General features: G+C 43.2%; 1 protein-coding gene across 6 annotated transcripts in view; it reads right to left on the bottom strand.

The window, feature by feature from the left end:
* stab2 (stabilin 2) overlaps positions 1-23,547 on the bottom strand; it is a 215,217-nt gene extending 191,670 nt beyond the window's left edge. For 2 of the 6 annotated variants that reach the window (XM_063058387.1, XM_063058390.1), the window contains exons 1-5: positions 22,621-22,948; positions 22,396-22,511; positions 7,894-7,979; positions 2,975-3,044; positions 2,068-2,163 (exon numbers count right to left, since the gene is read on the bottom strand). In XM_063058387.1, the coding sequence (XP_062914457.1) occupies positions 2,068-2,163; positions 2,975-3,044; positions 7,894-7,979; positions 22,396-22,511; positions 22,621-22,880 (628 nt within the window). In that variant the 5' untranslated portion in view covers positions 22,881-22,948. Of the gene's footprint in view, positions 1-2,067; positions 2,164-2,974; positions 3,045-7,893; positions 7,980-22,395; positions 22,512-22,620; positions 22,966-23,385 lie in introns of those variants that run through there. The other 4 variants (XM_063058388.1, XM_063058389.1, XM_063058392.1 and 1 more) reach the window with 4 other exon arrangements.
* Positions 23,548-23,929: the final 382 nt, after the last annotated feature.

Raw genomic sequence — 23,929 nt, 5'->3', positions numbered from 1 at the left:
ATTTAATTTGATGTTTATATACAGTACTGTGCAAAGTTTTAGGCCAGCTATATATATATGTGCCTAAGACTTTTGCACAATACTGTAGTAAGTTTATGTATTACATTGTACTGTGGCCACAAATAGAAGCAAATTTCATGGCATATGTGAGTGATGATAAGCCTGATTCTGATATGGGTCTCTATTGTGGACTGAGAGTGGGAAGGGGGCAGGGAGAGGGGAATCATGGTTGGGAAAAGGGAAAGGGAGGGAAAAGCACCAGAGAGACAAACTGTAATGATCAATAAACCAATTATTTGGAAACAAATTACTTGCCTGGTGTTTCAGGGTTGGGTGAGTCTGTACCCATGCCACCCCCAACCCTTTGCGCTCCTCTGCCACCTGTCCCACACCCCTTCCACGCACTGCACCCTTGCCAAACCGAACACCTTTTACTCCTGCCAGATTTACAAACTCACTCTGCGCTCCGCATTGACATATGCAGTTCTGTGAACAAGTCTTAGGCATCCTAACTATATATGTGCTTGAGACTTTTGTACAGTACAGTAATTTGGCAAAGAGACAGCCACTGTTGAAAGAAAACTCACATGAAATCTCAGCTAGACTTGCCAGAAGGCATGTGGGAGACTCTGAAGTCAGCTGGAAGAAGGTTCTGTGGTCTGATGAAACCAAAATTGTGCTTTTTGGCCAACAGACTAAATGCTGTGTTTGGCGTAAGCACACCATCCTTACCATGAAGCATGGTGGTGGCTGCATCATGCTGTGGGGATGCTTCACTGCAGCAGGCCCTGGAAAGCTTGTGAAGTTAGAGGGTAAAATGAATGTAGCAAAATACAGGGAACTCCTGGAGGAAAATCTGATGCTGTCCGCAAGAGAACTGTGACTTGGGAGAAGATATTTTTCCCCAGCAAGACAATGACCCCAGGCATAAAGCCAAAGCTATACAGGAAAGGCTTAAAAACAACAAAGTTAATATTTTGGAGTAGCCAAGTCAGAGTCCAGACCTCAATCCAATTGAGAATTTGTGGCTGGACTTGAAAAGGGCTGCTCACTGACGATCCCCATGCAATCTGACAGAGCTTGAGCAGTTTTTTTAAAGAAGAATGGGGAAAAACTGCAGTGTCCAGATGTGCAAACTTATTAGAGACCTACCAACACAGACTCAAGGCTTTAATTGCTGCCAAAGGCGCATCTACTAAATACTGACTTGAAGGGGGTGAGTAATTAAGCAATCAATTATTTTGTGTTTATAATAGTAATAAATTTAGATCACTTTGTAGAGATCTGTCTTCACTTTGATGTGAAAGAGTCTTTTTTCTGTTGATCAGTGTCAAAAAAAAGTGAATTAAATCCACTGTGATTCAAAGTTGTAAAACGACAAAACATGAAAACTTCCAAGGGGGTGAATACTTTTTATAGGCACTGTATGTACTGCTGCCGCAAAACAAAAATTCACAGCACATGTAACTGATAATAAACCTGATTCTGATTCTGAAAGCTCAACAAGTTTGATACTAACTACTACTGTCACTGTTCTTTTCTGCGAGTGAGGGGTCGGGGATTGTTATTATGGTTGTTTTTTGCTCATAGGATGATTTTTTTTGGATCTGCGAGTTTTGTTTCTTTTCACTTTTTTGTGCGGGGGGTGGGGGGAGTTGGTGTCTTTTCTCTCCTCAAGACCCATGCTCTTTCTGTAAGTAATGGCTGTCTGGAGAAGACAACTATCAGAGTTGTATTGTACATGCATACTTTGACAATACAATGAATCTTTGAACTTTTAAAATTCTCCCTTGCTTTATCTGAACTTGAATACTTAACATTAATATAAAAGTGGTTAATTTAATCTCAAATCAAAACTTTTGCTCGTGCTGTTTGTTTTCAAATTAACCATCCAGACACATAAATCTGTACACATTATAGTCTCATTGTCTAAATACCTGAATCCGAATCAGCCTGAGACACTGTTTGATGCCAGTTAATTCATTCCCAGGGTAAAATAAGTACTGGCACACAAGAGTTTGTTCACTGTACAACATGTGATGTAAGAAATCCTTCTGAAATACCTACGCTCGTCACACTTATCTCCCATGTAAGCTGAGTAACATGCACATGTCCCATCACCATTAATTCCACTGTTGCAGTCCCCATGAAGGCAGTCACACACTGAAAACAGAAGAGAGGAGAATTCTCGAGTCAATTTACACAGGAAACATTATGTTGCTTCTCCAGTCTTATAGACTCAGAACTTTAACAGATAACCTTCATATCGTCAATCACTGTAGTGTCACTGCCCGTGGACCACTGCAAACCCAAAGGGAATGAAGGAAAAATATTTTTCAAATGTTTTATGTTCACTGGAGCTATTCCACCTGTGGGCAGCCTGGTAGCATAGCGGTTAACGCAAATGCTTCACCGATTGTGGATCAATTTCCGCACCCCCCCCCCACACTGTCTATGAGGAGTTTGTACATTCTCCTCATGACCGTGTGGGTTTCCTCCGGGTGCTCCAGTTTCCTCCCACATTCCAAAGTTGTACGGGTTAGGGTTAGTGAGCTGTGGGCGTGCTATGCTGGTGTTGAAAGCGTGGCAACACTTGCGGGCTGCCCCCCCAGCACACAATCCTCATTGATTTGATGTGAGTAACGCATTTCACTGTACACTTAAGTATACATGTGACAAAAAAAGTTAATCTAATCTTTCCATTTGGACTATCCCTGCCTTGTTTATTTAAATACCTAAGTGCCTCTTAAACGTGGTGATTGTATCTAATTCCACCTCTTCCTCTGGCAGTGTATTCCAGTTCCCAACGACTTTCTGTACGTAAAACCTTACCCCTCAGATCCCCTTTAAAATGACTTCCTCTCACCTTAAAACTATTACTTCTTGTTTCTAATCCCCATACGTTGATACCCATGTCAATAACTATGCTTGGTTTAATTCGTTACTTGACCTTTTGCTACATTATAATACTCACCAGAAGTGCAGTTGGGTCCAAATGAGTTGTCTTTTGCACATTTCTCACAGGCAACACCACCAAAGCTACCCTGCGAAAATTAACATCAAAATCTGCTGAAGTAGTAAGGAATTAACATGGGTTGGTTATTAACATGTTTAGAACTGTAAACCAAATTGACCCAGCAAAGTAGCCAATGCTGAGGTGCCCACAAACAATTTTTTTCCCCGCTCTGGGTCCCTGCTGACGTTCTAGGTTCTGCACTCAGGGTTCACCAGCATTGAAAGTGTAAAGTCGTCAAAAATTGAGATAGTACATTCTGCACAGGCTATTGTGAAACAATGATTGTTGCTGAATGTACTCATTGAGAAGTGTCAAAACAGGAAGCCAGGCTGACTTTTAAATGGGCACTTAAATTGGATGACCTCTTCAACCTGCTTAGTCAGTTCCAACCCTGCCTCAGCTCCATCCCCTTCCCCCTCTCTCAGTGCTAGAAGAAAACCAGATAGCATGGAAAGCCAGCACCATGGTATATCGGTATTTCAGCACAGATTCAGTCCATTTACTTTAAGTGAATTGGGCCATGCACAGTATGTTCTCTGTCACCAATCTCTTCCCGGAGTTTATCCATAACCCAATGCATCTACCTTTGCTATTCACCTCTCCTAGTCTCCACTAGTGTCAGATCTATATTTTCACCACCCTCAGAGTAAATGGGTTTCTCCTGATTTGTTAGCGGTTCCCCCTAAAGTGGCGCCGTAGTAGAGGGGTTAGTGTAATGCTTGACAGTACCAGTAGTCAGGGTTCAATTCCCACCGCTCTCTGTAAGGAGTTTCTACATTTTCCCTGTGACTACACGGGTTTCCTCTAGGTGCTCTGGCTTCATCCCACATGTGGTAGGGCTACTGAGCTGTGGGCGTGCTATGTTGGCACCGGAAACATGGCAACACTTGCATAACCTTCCCTGATTTGATTTGACGCAAGTGACCGAATTTGCTATATATTTTTGTGTAGCTGTGAGAAATAAAGCTGATCTAATCTCTCCACTTCAATCTCTGCCTTGTTTGTTTAAAAACCTTAATGATTCCTAAATGTGACAAATAAATGAAGCTTAAGCTATGATAATCTTTTGCTCTTCGTCTCTGCCATTCCTGTTCTGTCTTCTCATCCCCCTCAGCATCAAGGTGTTTTTCCTGATTTCCTTGCTGGGTTTGTTTGTGGCTTTTCCTTCAGTGTAATTTTAATTTTCTGCCACCAGTGATCTTCTTCACATCTATCCTGCAAACTCCATTAGAGCACTCTCTTCTCTTTTCCAAAGGAAAGAATCTTGGCTGCTCAACTTTTTAAATCAGGACAACTTCTAATTTTTTTCACCTTCCTTTGCACCTTCTCTGTGACCTTGATATCTAATTTATCACACTGAGACCTGACCAAATGTGACGGTCATTATTTTTCTTTAAATCTGATTATCCATAATAAAGATGTAATATGTAATATTTATATAGATGGATACTTTATTGATCCCAAAGGAAATTACAGTGTCACAGTAGCTTTACAAGTGTACAGATATACAAATATTAGAAGAGAAGTAAGAAAGAATAAAAAAAATAAGTTACCACTACCAGTCTAACGATGGTGGGGGGGGGGGGGGTAGTCATCACTTCCCAGGCTATAGGTTGACTCATTTATAGAGCCTAATGGCCGAGGGTGAGAATGACCTCATATAGCCATCCTTGGAGCAGCGCAGTTGTCTTTGTCTACTACTAAAAGTGCTCCCCTGTTCAGCCAAGGTGGCATACAGAGGGTGAGAAACATTGTCCAGAATTGCCAGAATTTTCCGGAGGGTCCTTTGTTCTACCACACTCTCCTGTGTGTCCAGTTTAACTCCTATAACTGAGCCAGCCTTTCTGATCAGTTTATTGAGCCTGGTGGCATCACCTGTGTTGATGCCATTGCCCCAGAATACCAACGCATAGAAGATTGTAATAGTGACAACAGACTGGTGGAACATGTGAAGGAGAGGCCTGCACACTCCAAAGGACCTCAGTCTCCTCAGGAAGTAGAAACGACTCTGGTCATGGGTGGCTGTGGAGTCATTGGAGATATTTAGAGTGAGGTTGATAGGTTCCTGATTAGTGAGGATGTCATGGGTTATGTGGAGAAGGCAGGAGGATAGGGTTCCAATTCCTTGACCAGATTTATTTATTATTTAGAGATACAACACAGTAACAGGACCTTCTGGCACAATGAGCCCACACTGCTTAGATTACATTTGCATTTTAGGTAACAAGTGTACGAGAATCATAGAGCCTTAAAGTCAGGAGGAGGCTATTTGGCCCCTCCACTTTGTGCCTTTTCTTTGTAAGAGCAATCTAATTGGAGTCTCGTGCTTTAGCTCTTCCCAAGCCGCTGTCTGTAACGAGTTTGTACGTTCTCCCCGTGAGTTTCCCTGGGTGCTCCTGTTTCTTCTGACATTCCAAAGATGTACAGATCAGAAGGTTAATTGGTCACATGGGTATAATGGGATGCTGTGGGCTCATTGTGTCAGAAGGTCCTGTTACTGAGTTGTATCTCTGAATAAATAAATAAATGTGGTCAAGGACTTGGAACCCTATCCTCCTGCCTTCTCCGCATAACCCATGACATCCTCACTAATCATGAACCTATCAACCTTGCTTTAAATATATCCAAAAAAGAGGAAATATGCAGATGCTGGAATTTCAAGCAACACACACAAAAATTGCTGGTGAACGCAGCAGGCCAGGCAGCATCTATAGGAAGAGGTACAGTTGATATTTCAGGCCAAGACTCTTCATCAGGACATAAATAAAAAGCGAATAAAGTCAGTGATGGTGTGGGAGACAATGGCCTGGTGCTCCTTCGTGCAGTCATGATCGAGGGGTAAATAAGAGGAGGTATCCGCGAGTTGTCGCTGTGCCTCGGCAACGTAGAGGTCAGTACACCAGACTACAACAGCACCCCCACTTATCGGCGGGTTTTATAGTAAGGTTAGGATTAGTGCAGAGGGGGTGGAGAGCAGAGCGTTCAGTAGGAGCGAGGTTGGAATGGGAACGAGGTGCGGTGAAGTCAAGATGGTTGATATCCTGTCAGCAGTTAACAATAAAGAGATCCAGAGCAGGCAGAAGACCAGAGCAGAGTGTCCATGAAGAGAAGGAGGGTTGAAGATGGGAGAAGGGATCATTGGTGGGGGTGGGAGAGTCCTTGCCAAAGAAGTAGGCTGAAAGACGGAGCCGGCAGAAGAAGAGTTCAGTTTCATTGCAAACGCGGAACTCACTGAGGTGTGGGCAAAGGGGGACAAAGGTGAGGCCCTTACTAAGGACAGAGCGTTCTGCCTCAGACAGTTGAAGGTCGGAGGGGATGGTAAAGACCCGGCTCAAATGAGAAGTGGGATCAGAGGGGGGGAGGGGGAGGGAGGCTGGGGGTGTCAGTGGAGAGGGGAGGGTTGGGGTGAGAGGAAGAAGGAGCCTCCGAGGGCCCAGGAGTAGATGATGGAATGTGAGGGAGAGGGGGTTGCACAGTGGTGGTGGGGGAAGGGGAGACGGGAGTCACAATAGCAGCACGTGAAGACCCAGCCTGGAGTTCAAGGCTGGAGTCTTGCGAGCTGGGATCAGAGGGGGGAGGGGGGAGGCCGGCGGTGTCAGTGGAGAGGGGAGGGTTGGGGTGAGAGGAAGATGGAGCCTCTGAGGGCCCAGTAGCTGACGGTTGGATCTGAGGGAGTGTGACGTAAGGTCTCAGCCCGAAACGTTGACTGTATCTCTTCCTATAGATGCTGCCTGGCCTGCTTCATTCAACAGCAAATTTTGTCTAAATATATCCAACGACTTGGCCTCCACAGCCGTCTTTGGCAATGAATTCCAAAGATCACCACTCTCTGGCTAAAGAAGTTCCTCCTCATCTTTGTTCTAGATGGATGTCCCTGTATTCTGACTTCTCGTCCTAGACTCCTGCACTAATGGAAATATCCTCTCCACTTCCACTCTATCTAAGACTTTCAATATTCAGTAGGTTTCAATGAGATCCCCTTCTCATTCTTCTAAACTCCAGTGAGTACAGGCCCAGAACCATCAAATGTTCCTCACAGGTTAATAGTTCCATTCCTGGAATCATTCTTGTGAATGTTCTCTTGGCTTTCTCCAGTGCCAGCACATCCTTTCTTAGATAAGGGGCCCAAAACTGCATACAATATTCCACATACTGTCTCCAACTCATTCTGGGTAAGGAAATACCTTTGCCCTTTTTGAAAGGATGTGTTGCTTAACTCTGGATGTAGTAAGTTAGTTGAACTTCACTGAGATGCAACATATATAAGGACCTCTCAAATGGACATTCTAAGGAGGTCAGAGAATAAATGAAGTTAGGATAGATGGGTTGAGATACAGTGCCTATAACAAGTATTCATTCCCTTGGAAGTTTTCATGTTTTATTGTTTTACAACACTGGATCACTGTGGATTTAATTTTGCTTTTTTTTGATACTGATCAACAGAAAAAGGCTCTTTCATGTGGAAGTGAAAACAGATCTCAACAAAGTGATCTAAATTAATTACAAATATAAAAACAAAATAGTTGATTGTATAAGTACTCACCCCCCTCGTCTTCCTGTGCGCCAAGGAATAAAGCCCTAGCCTGCCCAACCTCCCCCATTTACTCAGTCCTTCGAGTTCCGGCCATATTCCCACCTTTGCTCTCTTTCCAGTTTAATAATGTTTATTCTATAACAAGATGACCAAAACACTACAGTCTTCAGTGTGTACATGCCCCAGAGATATGAATTTCCCAGTGCTACAAGGACCAGATGAGAGAGTTATGGAGTAAGATCATGTTCAGCTCATTATTGTGCCATTAAGCAACTCATTGCTGTTGTATAAGCCTTTTGCTTATTTGACTTTCCATTGTAATACATTTAAAGCGTTGACTTACTGTGCAATTGCACTGGCCGTCCCCTCCCATGCCGTCAGAACAAACTCCTTTGTCGCTACAAGGGGCTGTTGCTCCTCCCGGACACTCTGTAATTATATCAAAGTTCTCACAGTTATACAAAACCAGGCCTTCTACACAAACAGTTCACGTCAGTGCTTAAACTGCACATGAACCTCCTCCCGCCCTCTTCCATGTGAGTTGTCCATGTGAGACACGTGGCCTGATCAGTGGAGCTGCTTGAGCAGCAATGCTTGGAAGCTGAGCCTTCTCCAGGACCTCTTTGTTGGAGACATGATCTTGCCAGCTGATACCCTGATGGAGCAGAGGCAGCTCTGACCGAAGACCTTGAGCTTTATGTACAAGACCCAGTTTTCAGAGCCGTATAGCAGTGCCGTGACGATGGCAGCCCTGTACACCTGGAATTTTGTGGACAGACGTAGCTGGTGGTTCTTCCACACACGTTTCTGGAGGAGCCTGAAAACACTGCTGGCTCTGGCGAATCGATTGTCAACGTCCCTTACTACGGTAGAGTCATGACATATGACGCTGCCCGGGTAGGTGAACTGCTCAACAGTGGTAGGTGAACACCTCAATACTGAACAGATTCCACAACCTATGGACTCATTTTCAAGGACTCTACAACTCCATGTGCTCAAAATTGCTTATTTATTATTAGTAGTATTTTTCCTTTTTTGTATTTGCAGACTTTGTCTTGTTTGGCACAATGATTTTTGTCCGCCTTTGTTTGTGTGTACTTTTTCATTGATTCTGTTGTGTATCTAAAGTGAATGCCTGCAAAAGGATGAATCTCAGGGTACTAAATGGTAACATGTACGTACTTTGGTAATAAGTTTACTTTGAAGTTTAGAGGTGATGTGAGGAGTGCCAGTGATCAAAGTTCAGTTCCTGTCACTGTCTGTAAGGAGTTTGTACGTTTTCCCCATGACAGTGTGGCGAGGGTTAGAGCGTTGAGGGCATGCTATGTTGGCGTAACACTTGCAGGACCCCCCCAGCACAATCCCCAGGCTGTATTCGTCATTGACACAAACAAGATATTTCACTATATACTTTGATGTTTCAATGTGCACCTGACAAATAAAGCTACTCTTTATATATCTTTATGAATAAAACCTTTGATTACCTATTTCTGTCTACACATACCTACAACCATTGTACTGAGATTGTACCATCAAATGCCTGGTTTAAGTTTAAACTGCTAGAAAAATCCCACAAGACAACACAAGAAAATAGGAGCAGGCGTAGGCCTCTTGCCCCCCTGAAGCCTGCCTTGTCTTCAACATGATCATGGCTGGTTTATAGTGGTTTCAACTCCTCTTCAGTGCCAGTTCCCCGTAACCCTCAATTCCTCAATCTTTCATTAGTTATTTATCTCCACCATAAATACTTCTAACAATTTAGCCTCTGCTACTCTCTGGAGGATCCACTATCCTCTGAGAAAAGAAATTTCTGTACATCTCCATTTTCAACTGCTATTTGTTGATCAGGTTTTACCTTTGATTCCCTATTTTAACCCGTTAGATCAAATAATTCAAAGATAAAGTTGTCTGATAAAGGTGATACAGGCCCTTTAGCTCATTATACTGTGCTATATTCTAACTTACCCCAAGATCAATCTAGCATTTCCCTTTCACATAATCCTCCATTTTCCTTTCTCCATGTGTCTAAGTCTCTTAAATCTCGTGAATATATCTGCCTCTACCACCACCCCTGGCAGTGTGTTCTACCCTCTGTGTAAAAAAAATCTACCTCTGAATTCCACCCCCCCGCCACTATACTTCTGCATTCACCTTAAAACTATATCCCTGATATTCGCTATTTCTTCTCTGGGGATAAAGGCACTAGCTGTTTAATCTACCTGTGCCTCTTATCATCTTGTACACCTTTATCATCCTCCTTTGCTTCAAAGAGAAAAGCCCCAGCTTGCTCAACCTTTCCTCATAAGACAATCAAGATTCAAGTTTGCTTATTATCATTATTTTGTATACATTTGTAAAGGAGAATGAAATAAGTGTTACTCTGGATCCAACACAGGACAAAAAAAACACAGTAAGCATAAGGAACACAATAAAAACACAATAAATATAAATACATAAAATTAGCTTGTATACATAGACTGATTGTATGTATGTTACAGGAGTATCCATACATAAGGTGACTCTGACCGGACATGATAGTGTAATGGTTAGTACAAAGCTTTACAGTGCAGGTGACCTGCGTTCAGTTCCCGTCATTGCCTGTAAACAGTTTGTACGTTCTCCCCACGTGGGTTTCCTCCGGGTGCTCCGGTTTCCTCCCACAGTCCAAAGACATACTGGTTGGTTGGTTAATTGGTCATTGTGAATTTTCCCGTGATTAGGCTTGGGTTAAATCAGGGGTTGCTGGGCGGTGTGGATCGAAGGGCCGGAAGGGTCTGTTCTGCGTTGTATCTCAATTTTAAAAAAATTAACAAATAAAGTGATGTTGTGTGGATTGATGAGTAGAAGCGTTGATCAGCCTGAAGAAGAGGTGTTGGGTGGGTTAATGGGTAATGCGTGTAACGAGAGCATCTTGGACCTCCAGATGGTCCACAGCAGGGGTGATTGATAAGTTCGTGGCCTTAGGTAGAAGGAAATGAGTTATGCAGCTCTCATTACATGCATGTACAGGTCAACTCTTGGGTGAAAATGCAGAAAGTTTGAAGTTAATAATTCATCTCCTTCTACCTTGGGCCACGAACTTATCAATCACCCCTCGTATGTTTGTATTATCAACTGGGCTACTGTAACTTGAGGACTGCATGCATTATTACAAAGGGTATAGATGGGGTAGATGTAAGTAACTTTTCCCCATGTCAGAAGTGTTGAAAGCCAGCGGAAAAAGGTGCGAGGTTCAGACCGGAACTGAGAACATTTGTTTTACCCAGAGGATGGTTACAATGTGAAACACTCTGCCTGAGAGAGTGGTGGAGGAAGGTGCTCAACATTTAAATATGTGGATGAGCACTTGAACTGCCAAGGCAATGCAGGTTATGGACCATGTGCTGGTAACTGGGATGAGTGTAGATAGGTACCTGATGGCCAGCATAGAGATAGTGGGCCAAAGGGTCTGTTTCTCTGCTTTGTCACTCCGTGGCTCTCTATAGTCCCTCTTCTGAAAGGGTTAATTTACAAGAAGGAATTACACAAGACACTAGCAAATGTTTTGATTGACATTTTCAAGATATTAAAGCAGAAGTATCTGAGGTTGCAGACTACTTCACACCAAGGTGATAACGTGACTATTTATTCAAGTTTAGCTTTATTTGTCACTTATGCATTGAAACATACAGTGAAATGCATCTCTTGTGTCAAAACAATGAGTGAAAATCGTGCAGGGAGCAGCCAGCAAGTGTTGCGTTCTTCTGCCGCCTACATAGTGCTCCCACAACTTACTAATCCTAACTGTATATCTCAGGAAGGTGGGAGGAAACCGGAGCACCCGGAGGAAACCCAAACAGGTACAGGGGGAGCGTACAAACTCCTTACAGACAGTGGCGGGTATTGAACCCAATCTTACATCTGGTGTTGTAAACCGTTTCACTATGCTACGGTGTCTCCCCTACAGCGGCCCTTCTACCAACCCAGTAACATCTATAGACAAAGGTGCAGTCAAACATCTGACTATCAAAGTCTTAAAGTAGCACCTGCTCTTCTAAACACAAGAGACTCTGCAAAATGCTGCAGTGACTCAGTGGGTTAGGCAGCATCTACGTAAAGGAATAAAGAGTCAACATTTTGAGCTGAAACCCTTCATTGGCACAGTCTCCTGGTCCACTCTGCTCTCCTATTAGATTTCTTCTTCTTCAGCCCTTCATTAATGGGATAGGTCAGTTGATGGAGGTATGTGTTGGGGAGCACTTCGGGTTCAGTGATCACAATGCCATTAGTTTCAATATAATTATGGAGAAGGATAGGTCTGGACCCAGGGTTGAGATATTTGATTGTAGAAAGGCTAACTTTAAGGAGATGTGAAAGGATTTAGACTCCTTCCTTCTGGTAGGCGTTTTAGATCACTGTATGCCAGGACAAATAGGTACAAGAACAGTTTCTTTCCATACGCCATCAGTCTTATAAACACTTGAATTTTAGTCTATTATAAACCAAGTCCACCTGTACATACACAGGTATACCTTATTGTATATAATTCACGATTATTTGCACTATTGTTTTGTTTGCTTTTTGATTCTGTACAGTGAGAGCTCAGGGAAACCGACATCAAATTCACTGTATGTGTCCACATACTTGGTGATAATAAAGGATTCTGATTCTGATTCTGATTCTGATTCTGATTCTGAAGGAGTGCATTGGGACAATTTGTTTTATGGGAAGGATATAATAGAGAAATGGAGGTCATTTAAAGGTGAAATTTTGAGGGTACAGAATCTTTATGTTCCTGTTAGGTTGAAAGGAAAGGTTAGAAGTTTGAGAAAGCCATGGTTTTCAAGGGATATTGGAAACTTGGTTTCGAAAAAGAGTGATATCTACAATAAATATAGGCAGCATGGAGTAAATGAGGTGCTCGAGGAATATAAAGAATGTAAAAAGAATCTTAAGAAAGAAATTAGAAAAGCTGAAAGAAGATACAAGGTTGCTTTGGCAAGTAAGGTGAAAATAAATCCAAAGGATTTCTACACTTATATTGAGAGCAAAAGGAGAGTGAGGGATAAAATTGGTCCCTTAGAGAATCAGAGTGGACAGCTATTTGTGGAGCCAAAAGAGATGGGGGAGATTTTGAACAATTTCTTTTCTTCGGTATTCACTAAGGAGAAGGATATTGAATTGTGTAAGGTAAGGGAAACAGGTAGGGAAGTTATGGAAACTATGATGATTAAAGAAGAGGAAGTACTGGCACTTTTAAGGAATATAAAAGTGGATAAGTCTCCAGGTCCTGACAGGACCTTGAGGGAAGTTAGTGTAGAAATAGCAGGGGCTCTGACAGAAATATTTCAAATGTCATTAGAAATGGGGATGGTGCTGGAGGATTGGCGTATTGCTCATGCTGTTCCATTGTTTAAAAAGGGTTCTAAGAGTAAACCTAGCAATTATCAGCCTGTGAGTTTGACGTCAGTGGTGGGTAAATTAATGGAAAGTATTCTTAGAGATGGTATATATAATTATCTGGATAGACAGGGTCTGATTAGGAACAGTCAACATGGATTTGTGCAAGGAAGGTCATGTTTGACAAATCTTATTGAATTTTTTGGTGAGGTTACTAGGAAAGTTGACGAGGGTAAAGCGGTGGACGTTGTCTATATGGACTTCAGTAAGGCCTTTGACAAGGTTCCACATGGAAGGTTAGTTAGGAAGGTTCAATTGTTAGGTATTAATATTGAAGTAGTAAAATGGATTAACAGTGGCTGGATGGGAGACGCCAGAGAGTAGTGGTGGATAACTGTGTGTCACATTGGAGGCCGGTAACTAGTGGTGTGCCTCAGGGATCTGTACTGGGTCCAATGTTGTTTGTCATATACATTAATGATCTGGATGATGGGGTGGTAAATTGGATTAGTAAGTATGCAGATGATACTAAGATAGGTGGTGTTGTGGATAGTTAAGTAGGTTTTCAAAGCTTGCAGAGAGATTTAGTCCAGTTAGAAGAGTGGGCTGAAAGATGGCAGATGGAGTTTAATGCTCATAAATGTGAGATGCTACATTTTGGTAGGACAATTCAAAATAGGACATGCATGGTAAATGGTAGGGCATTGAAGAATGCATTAGAACAGAGGGATCTAAGAATAATGGTGCATAGTTCCCTGAAGGTGGAATCTCATGTGGATAGGGTGGTGAAGAAAGCTTTTGGTATGCTGGCCTTTATAAATCAGAGCATTGAGTATAGGAGTTAGGATGTAATGTTAAAATTGTACAAGGCATTGGTAAGGCCAAATTTGGAGTATTGTGTACAGTTCTCGTCACCGAATTATAGGAAAGATGTTATCCAAATAGAGAGAGCACAGAGAAGATTTACTAGAATGTTACCTGGGTTTCAGCACCTAAGTTACAGAGAAAGGTTAAACAAGTTGGGTCTTTATTCTTTGGAGCGTAGAAGGTTGAGGGGGGACTTGATAGAGGTATTTAAAATTATGAGGGGGATAGATAGAGTTGATGTGGATAGGCTTTTTCCATTGAGAGTAGGGGAGATTCAAACAAGAGGACATGAGTTGAGAGTTGGGGGCAAAAGTTTAGGGGTAACATGAGGGGGAACTTCTTTACTCAGAGAGTGGTAGTTGTGTGGAACGAGCTTCCAGTAGAAGTGGTAGAGGCAGGTTTGATATTGTCATTTAAAGTAAAATTGGATAGCTACATGGACAGAAAAGGAATGGAGGGTTATGGGCTGAGTGCAGGTTGGTGGGACTAGGTGAGAGTAAACATTCAGCACGGACTAGAAGGGGGGCGAGATGGCCTGTTTCCGTGCTGTAATTATTATATGGTTATATTATTTCCACCTATCATCTCCCAGCTTCTTACATCATTTCCCCTCCCTACCTCCCTCCATCCACCTACTCTCACCTATAATCTGCCAGCATTAGTCCTCCTCTCCCCCAATCTTCTTCAGTTAATTTCTGCCCCCTTTCTTTCCAGTCCCGATGAAGTGCCTCAACCTGAAACGTTGACTATTTATTCCCCTCCATAGATGCTGGCTGCTCTGCTGAGTTCTGCTGATCAAAAAAATGGTATTTAATGGGTGGTTAAAGAGGATTAAAGGGTTAAATGGCCTCCTGCTCTTCCTGAGATCACAGTTTTTGTGTGTGCTGGACTTTTCTGTTACATGCTCTGTACTGATTGCCACTTCTTTTGTTGGCACTCTCAGCACTTTTCCCCTCAGAGGAAGGTTCGTTATCCTTGACTTGGCACTTCAGAGGAGTCATTATCTGTGATTTACCACTTCCCCCCTGTAAAGATTTTATTGATTAAGCGATTCCTGTTTGTGTATTTTGTCACGGATAAGGAATGCACTGCACTTTGAACAGCCTGTTCCCTGAAGGTTTGTCACAATCATTGGCCCGACCTGATTCTCAGCCTGCGATACGACCCAGTCATAGAGTCATAGAGCTTGGAAACAGGCCCTTCAGCCCAACTCATCCCTGCTACCACCAATCCAGTTCCATTGCCTGCATTTGGCCCATATCACACTAGCCTCAGTTTATAGGTTAGACAGCCCCATAGGTTATGGGGAGAAGGCAGGAAAATGGGGTTGAGGGGAATAATAAATCAGCCATGAAGGAATGGTGGCGCAGACTGGATGGGCTGAATGGCCTCATTCTGCTCCTTATGATCTTATCCAAATGTCTTTTAAATATTGTTATTATACCTGGTTCAAATCATTTCTCTGGCACCTTGTTTCTGAAAATGCCTTACCTGCTGCATGAAGAAATTGATCTGGTCCTGTTTAAATCTTTCTCCTCTCACCTTAAATCTATGCCTTCTAGTTTTTAGTTCCCCTCCCCTGGGAAAAAGATTGTGTAGTTCACCCTATCTATACCCCTCATAGAAACTTAGAAACATAGAAAATAGGTGCAGGAGTAGGCCATTCAGCCCTTCGAGCCTGCACTGCCATTCAGTACGATCGTGGCTGATCATCCAACTCAGAACCCTGTACCTGCCTTTTCTCCATACCCCCGATCCCTTTAGCCACAAGGGCCATATCTAACTCCATCTTAAATATAGCCAATAAACTGGCCTCAACTGTTTCCTGTGGCAGAGAATTTCAGAGATTCACCACTCTCTGTGTGAAGAAGTTTTCCCTCATCTCAGTCCTAAAAGGCTTCCCCTTTATCCTCAAACTGTGACCCCTCGTTCTGGACTTCCCCAACATCGGGAACAATCTTCCTACATCTAGCCCGTCCAATCCCTTTAGAATTTTATACGTTTTAATAAGATCTCCCCTCAGTCTTCTAAATTCCAGAGAGTATAAGCCTAGCCAATCCAGTCTTTCATCATATGAAAGTCCTGCCATCCCAGGAATCAATCTGGTGAACTTTCTTTGTACTCCCTCTATGGCAAGGATGTCTTTCCTCAGATTAGGGAACCAAAACTGCACACAATACTCCAGGTGTGGCCTCACCAATGCCTTGTGCAACTGCAGTAGTACCTCCCTGCTCCTGTACTCGAATCCTCTTGCTATGAATGCCAGCATACCATTCGCCTTTTTCACTGCCTGCTGTACCTACTTTATACATCTCAGTAAGGTCAGTCTCAGTCTCTTACATTCCAAACAATAAAGTCCTAGCCTGCCCAATCTCTCCCTATAACTCAAGGACGGGCAGCATCCTTAAGTATCGCTTAAGTGAGTGTAAGTCATTGCAAGTGCAACAAATCCTAAATTCATCCATATCATCCCATCATCACCCCAATCCCTGCACCCTTTCCCCAATCCTTTATCAAATTACCTCCATACTACAGATTTGGTTCTTGGACTCTGCACATGCAGTGACAATGACAAAATAGTGGTGTTGCAACAACAACCTTGTATTCAACCTGAGCCAGAGCAAGGAATGGATTGTGCTCTTCAGGAAGAGGGAGTCGAGGGAACACACACCCGCCCTCATTGAGGGGTCAGCAGTGGGAAGGGGGGAGAGCAGCTTCAGAAGATCAGTCTGGGCCCAACACATCGATGGAGTCATGAAGAAGGCACACCAGCGGCTATACACGTGAGGATTTTGAGGAGATTTGGTATGTCAACAAAGACCCTAGGAAACTTCTACAGATGTACAGTGGAGGGCATTCCGACTGGTTGCATCACCACCTGCTATGGAGGGAGGGGGTCGGGAACACCTGCAGAGGGTTGCAGACTCAACCAGGCCCATCACGGGCATAAGCCTCTCCACCACTGAGGACCATCTTCAAAATGTGGTGTCTCAAGAAGGCGGCATCCAGCATGAAGGACCCTCCTCACCATCGAGGACATTCTCATTACTACCGCCAGCAAGCTAAGGCTTTTTCCCTTTGGAGTGAAGAAGGATGAGAGATGACTTGATAGAGATGTATAAGATGGTAAGAGGCATAGAAAGAGTGGACAGCCAGCAAGGGGCATTATTTTAAGGTGATTGGTGGAAAGCATAGGGGGGATGGCAGAGGTATGATTTTTACACAGAGAGTGGTGGGTGCATGGAACGAGCTGTCAGGGGTGGTGGTAGAGCAGATGCATTCAGAACATTTAAGAGTCTCTCTTGCTCTGTACTGCTGCCACAAAACAACAAATGTTGTTAACAATGGGATGTTGACAGAATGCAGAGCTGGGCTGAGAAGTGGCAGATGGAGTTCAGTCTGGAGAAGTGTGAAGTGATGCTCTTTTAAATGTTGAATTTCAATGCAGTGTACAATGTTAAAGGCAGGATTCTTAGCAGCGTAAATGAACAGAGAAATCTTGTGGTCTACATCCACTGATCCCCCAATGTTGCCGTGCAAGTTAATAGGGTTGTTAAGAAGGCGTACCATGTATTGGTCATTAATCAGGGGATTGAGTTCGAGAGCCACAAAGTAATGTTGCAGCTCTATAAAACTCTAGATAGACCAAACTTGAAATATCGTATTCAGCTCTGGTCACCTCAGGATGTGGAAACTTTAGAGAGCGTGCAGAGGAGATTTACCTGGATGTTGCCTGGATTAGAGAGCATGTCTTATGAGGAGATGTTGAACAAAGGTCAGTTCAACATCATGGGTTGAAGAGACTGTACTGTGCTGTTCTATATTCTATGTTCTTTGGCTATTGCCCAATCCTGACAATTTCACAGACATCAACTGCTATGTGCAGAGCAAAGCTACAAACTTCCAGCATTCCTAATCTCTTTCCTGAAAGTTCAAACTCTTAATATTAGATTTGGTCTCCTGTTCATAGTCAAACAACCAACAGAAATCATTTATGAGACACAAAAGATTCTGCAGATGCAGCAAATCTTGAGCAAAACACACCAGATACTGGGGAAATCAGCAAGTCAGAGAACGTCAGAGAGGGAAATAAACAGCTGTCCTTTCATCAGGACATCATTTCTGCATGGAATCAGCCAAGTGTGTTCTACGATGCATTTCAAATCATGGGAGAGTCTAGGATCAGAGAGTGCAGCCTCAGATGACAAGGATGTCCATTTAAAACTGAGGTGAGGAAGAACTTCGTTAACCAGAGGGTGGTGAATCCGTGAAATTATTTGCCACAGATGGCTGTGGAGGCCAAGTCATGGGGCATACTTAAAACAAAGGTTGATAGATTCTTGATGTAAGGGCATTACAGGTTACGGGGAGAAGGCAGGAGACTGGGGTTGAGAAAGATAGTAGATCAGCCATGATGGAATGGCGGAGCAGATTCAATGGGCCAAACAGCTTAATTCTGTTCCTATGTATGGTCTTATGATCTTACTGTTTCTGATGTTAACAGGCATGTAGAAGGCCTCATGAATTTAAAGGTTAGCTATTTCTTTTTAATGATTTGACCTAACATCAATACAAGCAGATGTTAGCTTGTTAGCTTTCTTATCGCTCAGGAAACACGAGGTAACATGACATGAATGAATTTTGCTGTCATCACCCTGGGTGTACAGCACAAGTCAGGCTTTTCAGCAGAGTGGAAGGAAAACGCATTCCCAGAGCTGCAATGAAAGCTTAGATGAGCTGCTCACTTCCTCGGGGGTGTATTTGAAATCCTTGTTGACAACTCCACAAGAACTGCAACAGTTTAAAATTATTCTTGTAGAGTTAACAGTTCAATAGATATCTTCAGGTATGATGGTTCATAAGACCATAAGATATAGGAGCAGAATTAGGCCATTTGACCCATCAAGACTGCTCCGTATTCTATCATGGCTGATTTATTATCCCCCTCAACCCCATTCTTCTGCCTTCTTCCCATTCAGATAGTAGAGCCGCTGCCTCACACTCAGAAGACCCAGATTCAATCCTGACCTCCGGTGATGTTGGAGTACAATCATTAATTTTATTTACTGATACAGTGCTCAGTAGGCCTGTCTGGTCCTTTGAGCTGTGCTGCCCCAGCAACTCCCAACAACACCTGATTTAACCCTAATCTAATCATGGGACAATTTTCAATGACCAGTAAACGTACCCAGTACGTCATTGGTCTGTGGGAGAAAACCAGAGCACCTGGGGAAAACCCACACATTCCACAGGAAGGACGTACAGATGCTTTACAGAGGATGCTGGGATTGAACTCTGAACCCCGACGCCCCGAGATGTAATGGCGTCACGCTAACCACCATGCTACCACATTGCAAGTTCCTGCCGTCATCATAAAGGTTTCATCTGAGTATTCCATTTTCCTCCCACATCCCAAAGACGTGGCGGGTGATTGGTTAATTGCCACTGTAAATTGACCCTAATGTGTAGGTGGCTGGTAGAATCTGCTGATGGGAATGTGGGGAGAATGAAATATGAGATTAGTATAAGCAGGTGGTTGATGGTTGGCAGAGACCTGATGGGCTGAAAGGCCTGTTTCTGTGCTGAGGGCAGCACGGTTAGCATAACACTATTACAGCACCAACAGTAAGATCGGGGGTTCAATTCCAGCCACTGTCTGTAAGGAGTTTGTACGATTTCCCCATGACCACTTACGTTTCCTCCGGGTGCTCTGGTTTCCTCCCACATTCCAACAATGCACAGTTAGGGTAAGTGGGTTGTGATCAAGCTTTGTTGGTGCTGGATGTATAGCGGCACTTGCAGGCTGCCCAGCATAATCCTCACTGATTTGATTTGACACAAACGATGTAATTCACTCTGTGTGTTGATGTACATGTAACAAATAAAACTAATTTTTAAAAATCTTTGTCTTAGTATCTCACTATGACTTTGTTAACTATTTCACTGTTTCAACAGTGCCTCCAACACCCAAAACCTCTGACCTTTAAAAAGATAGCTGTGATATCAGCTTTCACTGTTACTTTTGGTCACTGGGTCACAGATTTGCAAGTTTCTGACTACACTATCAAAGCAGGACAGAGGACAATGGTTTGGGACCTTGGAGACACATGATGAATGGTGTTCAAACTGATAACTTGGTTGGCACGTACAGGCTGGGCCTGTTTTCAGGCTGTTGAATTTTGTAACTCTATGTCTTGAGGTCATTCGGTTGTACAGCACAGCAACAGGATCTTTGGCACACTATTACCATGCCAAACCTTTTGCTCAAGTACACTAATCCAATTCGCTCACTAATTACTCCTTGATACTGTTGATGGTGAGGACGTGGACGTGTGAGGACCTGGGGGTACACCTGGAGACAGACCTGGACAGCAGGGGTGGATGCAAAAGGATGAAACCACAAACCACCAGGCTTAAGGACAGCTTGTACCTCACTGCTGGAAGGCCACAATGTGGTCCCTGGTATGAGAAAGTGAACACTTGACCTCACAGTCCACCTCGATATGATCTTCCACTTTATTTGTTTACCTGACCTGCGCCATCTCCGTAGCAGTTACACTGTATTGTGCATTCTGTAATTGTTTTACCTTATTCTGCCTCAATGCACTGTGTAATGATCTGATCCGTATGAACGGTATGCAAGACAAGATTTTCACTGTATCTTGGCACTTATGAGAATAATGAACCAATACCTAAATGCTGTCTTTCCTCGGCCCAATTCAAGATTTTTGAGCATAGACATAGAACAGTACAGCACAATACAGTCCCATCAGCCCATGGTGTTGTGCTGAGCTTATAAACTGCTCTGAAGTCAATCTAACCCTTCCCTCCTCCATAGCACTCTATTTTTCCATTGTCCATGTGCCTATCTAAGAGCCTCTTAAAAGTCCCAAATGTATCTGCCTCTACTGCCACCCCGGCAGCATGTTCCACGCACCCAACACTCTTTGTGTTTAAAAAATCCTACCTCTGACATTGCCACGACACACTTCCCTTCAATCGCCCTGAGATTATGTCCCCTCAAATCAGCAGTTTCTACCCTGGGAAAAAGTCTTTGGCTGTCCACTTGATTTTATGCTTCCTATCATCTTGTACACTTCTATCAAGTCACATCTCATCCTCCTTCATCCAAAGATAAAAGCCCTAACTCACTCAGCCTCTCCTCTCATAAGAGATGCTCTCTAATCCAGGCAGCATCCTGGTAAACCTCATCTGCATTTTCACTGTACATTGGTGCACGTGACAGTAGTAACTCAATTTATAATTTCCAATTTACTGACAGCTATAATCTTCATGATTTGGTTCGTGTTTCCACGTTGACTCGACACTTTCCCATTGCCATTAAGAGGTTGACATCTGTTCAGCCAGTGAAACGCTAATTAGCTAATATTATTCCCTGATAATGACCAGCATTGTGATAGAGACTTCCTCAGGTCCATGAAGGCACCCAGCTTCCTATTCCCCTCAACTCTTTCTCATGGCCAGTAAACATTACAACCTCTCTATAAAAGCAGGATGTTTAAAACTCTCAGAATGTTTCACCTACTGTAGGATTAATGAACCTTCTTATCAAAAAGGAAACACCAAGTAAACTTACTGTACAACAATGCCACACAGGCAGAATTCTTCACATTTTTCTCTGCTGAATCTCAGTGTAGCCACTGATATAATTATTGATTAATTTATGTAAAACCAACATAATTCAGCACCTTTCGACTTTGAAGGGGATGGATGAATAGAATTTCTGGACTAGTGCAGGTACTTGAAATAATTAAGCAAATATTATTACTTTTTTAATACATATAGTTTCTCTGAGCCTGGTAAGTTTAAAGGGGGCAGGAAATAGAGTCATACACAATAGAAATAGGCCATTCAACCCTTACTCATTCCTGCTGGCCTCTAGGCTAGTCCCACTTGCCTGAGTTTGTCCAGTATCTTTTCTTCACTTTTCCTTTACATTCAGTGATCACTTTATTAGTTATACCTTTATACCTCGTTAATGTAAATATCTAATCAGCCTATCACGGGGCAGCAAATCAATGCATTAAAGCATGCAGACATGGTCAAGAGGTTCAGTTGTCTTTCAGACCAAACGTCAGGATGGGGAAGAAATGTGATCTAAATTACTTTGACTGTGGAATGATCTTGGTACCAGTCAGGGTGGGTTTGAGTATCTCAGAAACTGCTGATCTCCTGGGATTTTCATACATGACAGTCTCTAGAGTTTACAGAGGATGGTGTGAAAAACAAAAAAAAACATCCAATGAGCAGCAGTTCTGCAGGTGAAAATGATCTGTTAATGAGAGAGGTTGGAGGAGAGTGGCCAGACTGGTTCAAGGTGACAGTAACTCAAATAACCACACATTACAACAGTGGGGTGCAGAAGAGCATCTCTAAATGCACAATACATACATAATAAAGTGGCCACTGACTATATACTTCTTTTGTAGCTAATAGTGTTTTTAATGTATTGCACTGTACTGCTGCCACAAAACAACAAACATCATGACAGACTGTATGTCGGTGATAATGAAGCAGATTCTGAGGCTTTGAGATTATACTACAAACCCTCCCGAGGTGGTGATCAAGACCAGCTTACCCATGCAGTCTGGTCCCCAGAAGCCGGCACAACACTGGTGCTGGAGCACCTCCTTGACACAGACATGGTAACAACCACGCACAGTCAAAAAGAACGTTCGGAGTGAAATGTGGTACCTTCCACAGAATGAGAAAAAGAACATAATTATTTCACGTAGTCAGTACCAGGATTCGTCATTTTTTCTCCAATTTCCATCGCTCTGTTTTTTTGATCTGGTTTCATTACCTGCAGTCCCCGATTCCATTCCCCGTAGTAAGCTGAGTGTAGTTCTGTGGACACCGTATCTTGGCGTTTAAGACACAGGAGCGACACCGGGTTAAGGTCTTGACTTGGACCTTCTTGTCACAACGGTTTGATCCCTGCTGAAGTGTTACAACAGTGTAAAGAGTTAGTCTTCTGATTAAAGGGACGACTGTCTTATCCCTGTGAGTAATCAGCTGAGTTACCGTCACCTCTCTGTCTCTCATGGACACCCACACCCACATACGAACACAAGCATTCTGCAATAACGTGTTTTAAGTCAAGCTTCTCCACCTGTCTCCGACAGCCGGACTTCATTCAAACTGAACGCTGTGCCCAAAAGCACAGAAGCCACAACTCCAAGCTGTGTTTAGAGATTACAAAGCAGCTTTATTTGTTTTAAACTGATAAGTTATAACTTAGACCTCATCCTTGGAACGTGTGTGATAACAGTGTAATGGAGCTATTAATATGCACTTTGGTATTCCGACCGTGTCTGCACTGGGTCATTGAAAAGGGCTGCCCAATTAGAGTCACGCTAGAAAGTTGAAAACTCTTGTGCAACTGTTCGGCAAGTTTCCTATCTGAGTTTGTGCTGTCACTGCTCTTACAGATTATAACCACTTGCACGTAATGAAATAAGCTCCATCTAAGTTCTCCTCCAGCTGATCTGCTTCTGTCTGCTCAGATCTGCAGAACTTTAGCGGGACACTTTCAGCTAGTGAAGCTGCTGTATCAGTGAGGACCTACCTGGAGCATGCTTTCAGCCAATGAGGCCATCAGTAACACCATCTGAAAACATAAGATCCATTGCCGTTTCATCTTGCTGGTCAGTGTTCCCAGATCTTTAGCTTCTAAAATCTATTTCACTTCTCACTTTTAAAGTCAGGCTACATTCCTCTGTGAGCTTCCTCTGAAGGGTCCTGAGCAAGTTCTTCCTTCCTATCTCCTTGACTTTTTAGAGTCTGCACTCCCATCCTCCGCCCACTCTCCCCTCCTTTTCCTGGATGCACACGCCACCACTGGCAAAGCTCGCTATCTAAAGTCACAGGACACTTGATAGCTGTCAGCAGGTTGGAGAAATTGCAAGGCTGACATCTCGCCTTCCTTGGGAGATTTTTTTTGTGTGTGTTACTTAAATGTAAACAGTATTGTGCAAGAGAGGCTGGAAAATGGATGGATTTCCTTGTGGGTGCTTGTGGTGACCTTAGGGAGGTTAGAGGCAGTTAGGGGCTCATGAGAAGGGGTGGGGGGGGCACCTAGTGAAATGATGGTTCACATAGATCATCATCAT

Source organism: Mobula hypostoma, chromosome 9, assembly GCF_963921235.1.
Source record: "Mobula hypostoma chromosome 9, sMobHyp1.1, whole genome shotgun sequence".
NCBI lineage: Eukaryota > Metazoa > Chordata > Chondrichthyes > Myliobatiformes > Myliobatidae > Mobula > Mobula hypostoma.
The sequence above is the reverse complement of the archived record's forward strand: the minus strand, read 5'-3'. Positions and strand labels throughout refer to the sequence as shown.